General features: G+C 35.2%; 1 protein-coding gene across 1 annotated transcript in view; it reads right to left on the reverse strand.

Annotated features, from left to right (window-relative positions):
- Positions 1-965: 965 nt before the first annotated feature.
- Positions 966-1,320, reverse strand: part of LOC147403423 (quillaic acid 3-O-glycosyltransferase CSL1-like) — a 7,769-nt gene continuing 7,414 nt past the window's right edge. The window contains exon 9 of the mRNA XM_086437557.1: positions 966-1,313. Within this exon, the coding sequence (XP_086293683.1) occupies positions 966-1,313 (348 nt within the window). The remainder of the gene's footprint in view (positions 1,314-1,320) is intronic.

Consider the following 1,320-nt stretch of genomic DNA (forward strand, 5'->3'; position numbering starts at 1 on the left):
TTCCGTTTTTTATTGGCAAAGAAATTTGGAAAAAAATACTTAAAAGGACCCTTGTGGAAGAAATTTGATTACCGTACGTGCAATTCCAGAGCCATCTCATTACTCGATGCAGAGTTGTACATATACTACTCTTACAATAGCCCATTGTAAATTAGTTGTGCATGCTTAACAAATTCGGGTATTGGCTATGTTTTTATTTATTTATTTCGGATTGCATGTCGTGTCAACTTGGTGGCTGACGTCCCAACTTTTGGGTCGGTCCCAATTAACTTCCTTCCTGGTGTCAAATCATAAAATTGAAGAGAGAGAGAGAGAGAGAGAGAGAGAGGAATCATAAGAATCTAAAGGAAAGCGGAGGAATCACTAAAAATAATGCCTTCATAGTGATTAATCAAACATATAATGGAAAGCAGGAACTAGGATTGTAAAGAATCTAATCAGCTCAAACTTGCAATCTTACAAAAATGTTAAAAGCTACGTAGGGGACTTCATAAGAACGACAAAATATACGAAATGGTAGAGGCTCTTGTGACGAGAGTTCAAACAAATGAAGTTGAAAATTCATCGTAGTAGCAAGTCAAATATCAATCAAAGTTAAAGAGGACATTACTATAAGAATGGTTGGTGGGGGTAAAACTAATAATAAGTTGAGCCAAAACTAGATCATTCAACTTGTTGAGGAGTCGAACATAGACCCATGGAGGGTAATTGTCTGCCCCATAACTATGAACAATCCATCGAAATGATGTTCCGAGAAAGTTGAATCACAGGCTCAAAATGTAGTTTTGACAAAACCGAGTTGACATAGCCAAGAAGTTTTTTAATTTGAGCTATAGATTTTGATAAACAAAAGAACTTCCAAGTCAAACAAGGAAACATTTATTTGATAATACAATTAATGTGTCTTGGATCTAAATCAAGACTTTATTGAAAACTTGGCACTAAATAAAGTACATTTTGCTTAATCAATTGTAGTAACAATAAGATAAGATAACTGTCACAAGTGCAACAGATAAGAGTGTACTTGAAGTTGGAATGCGTCCCCTGTCCTTCCTGATTATCATCCCTTCAATTATTCGGTGACCCATAACTAGGATGAGAAATGAGAGGAAGAGCTGTGCAAACATCTCGTCATAATCTTTCTCAACAATTGATCTTCTTAATCCAACAATCAGAGATGATATATTTAATAAGACAATTGTGGTTAAGGGGAGCAGTAACGCATTTGATGCTTGAAAATCGATCATATCCATTTCATATCTTTTGATTTGTTCTTCGTCAGAAAATTTATTCGTAGGCACAAAATTGATCTCCTTTAGG

This window comes from Akebia trifoliata, chromosome 4, assembly GCF_017979445.1.
Source record: "Akebia trifoliata isolate Shusen 1 chromosome 4, ASM1797944v1, whole genome shotgun sequence".
Lineage (NCBI taxonomy): Eukaryota > Viridiplantae > Streptophyta > Magnoliopsida > Ranunculales > Lardizabalaceae > Akebia > Akebia trifoliata.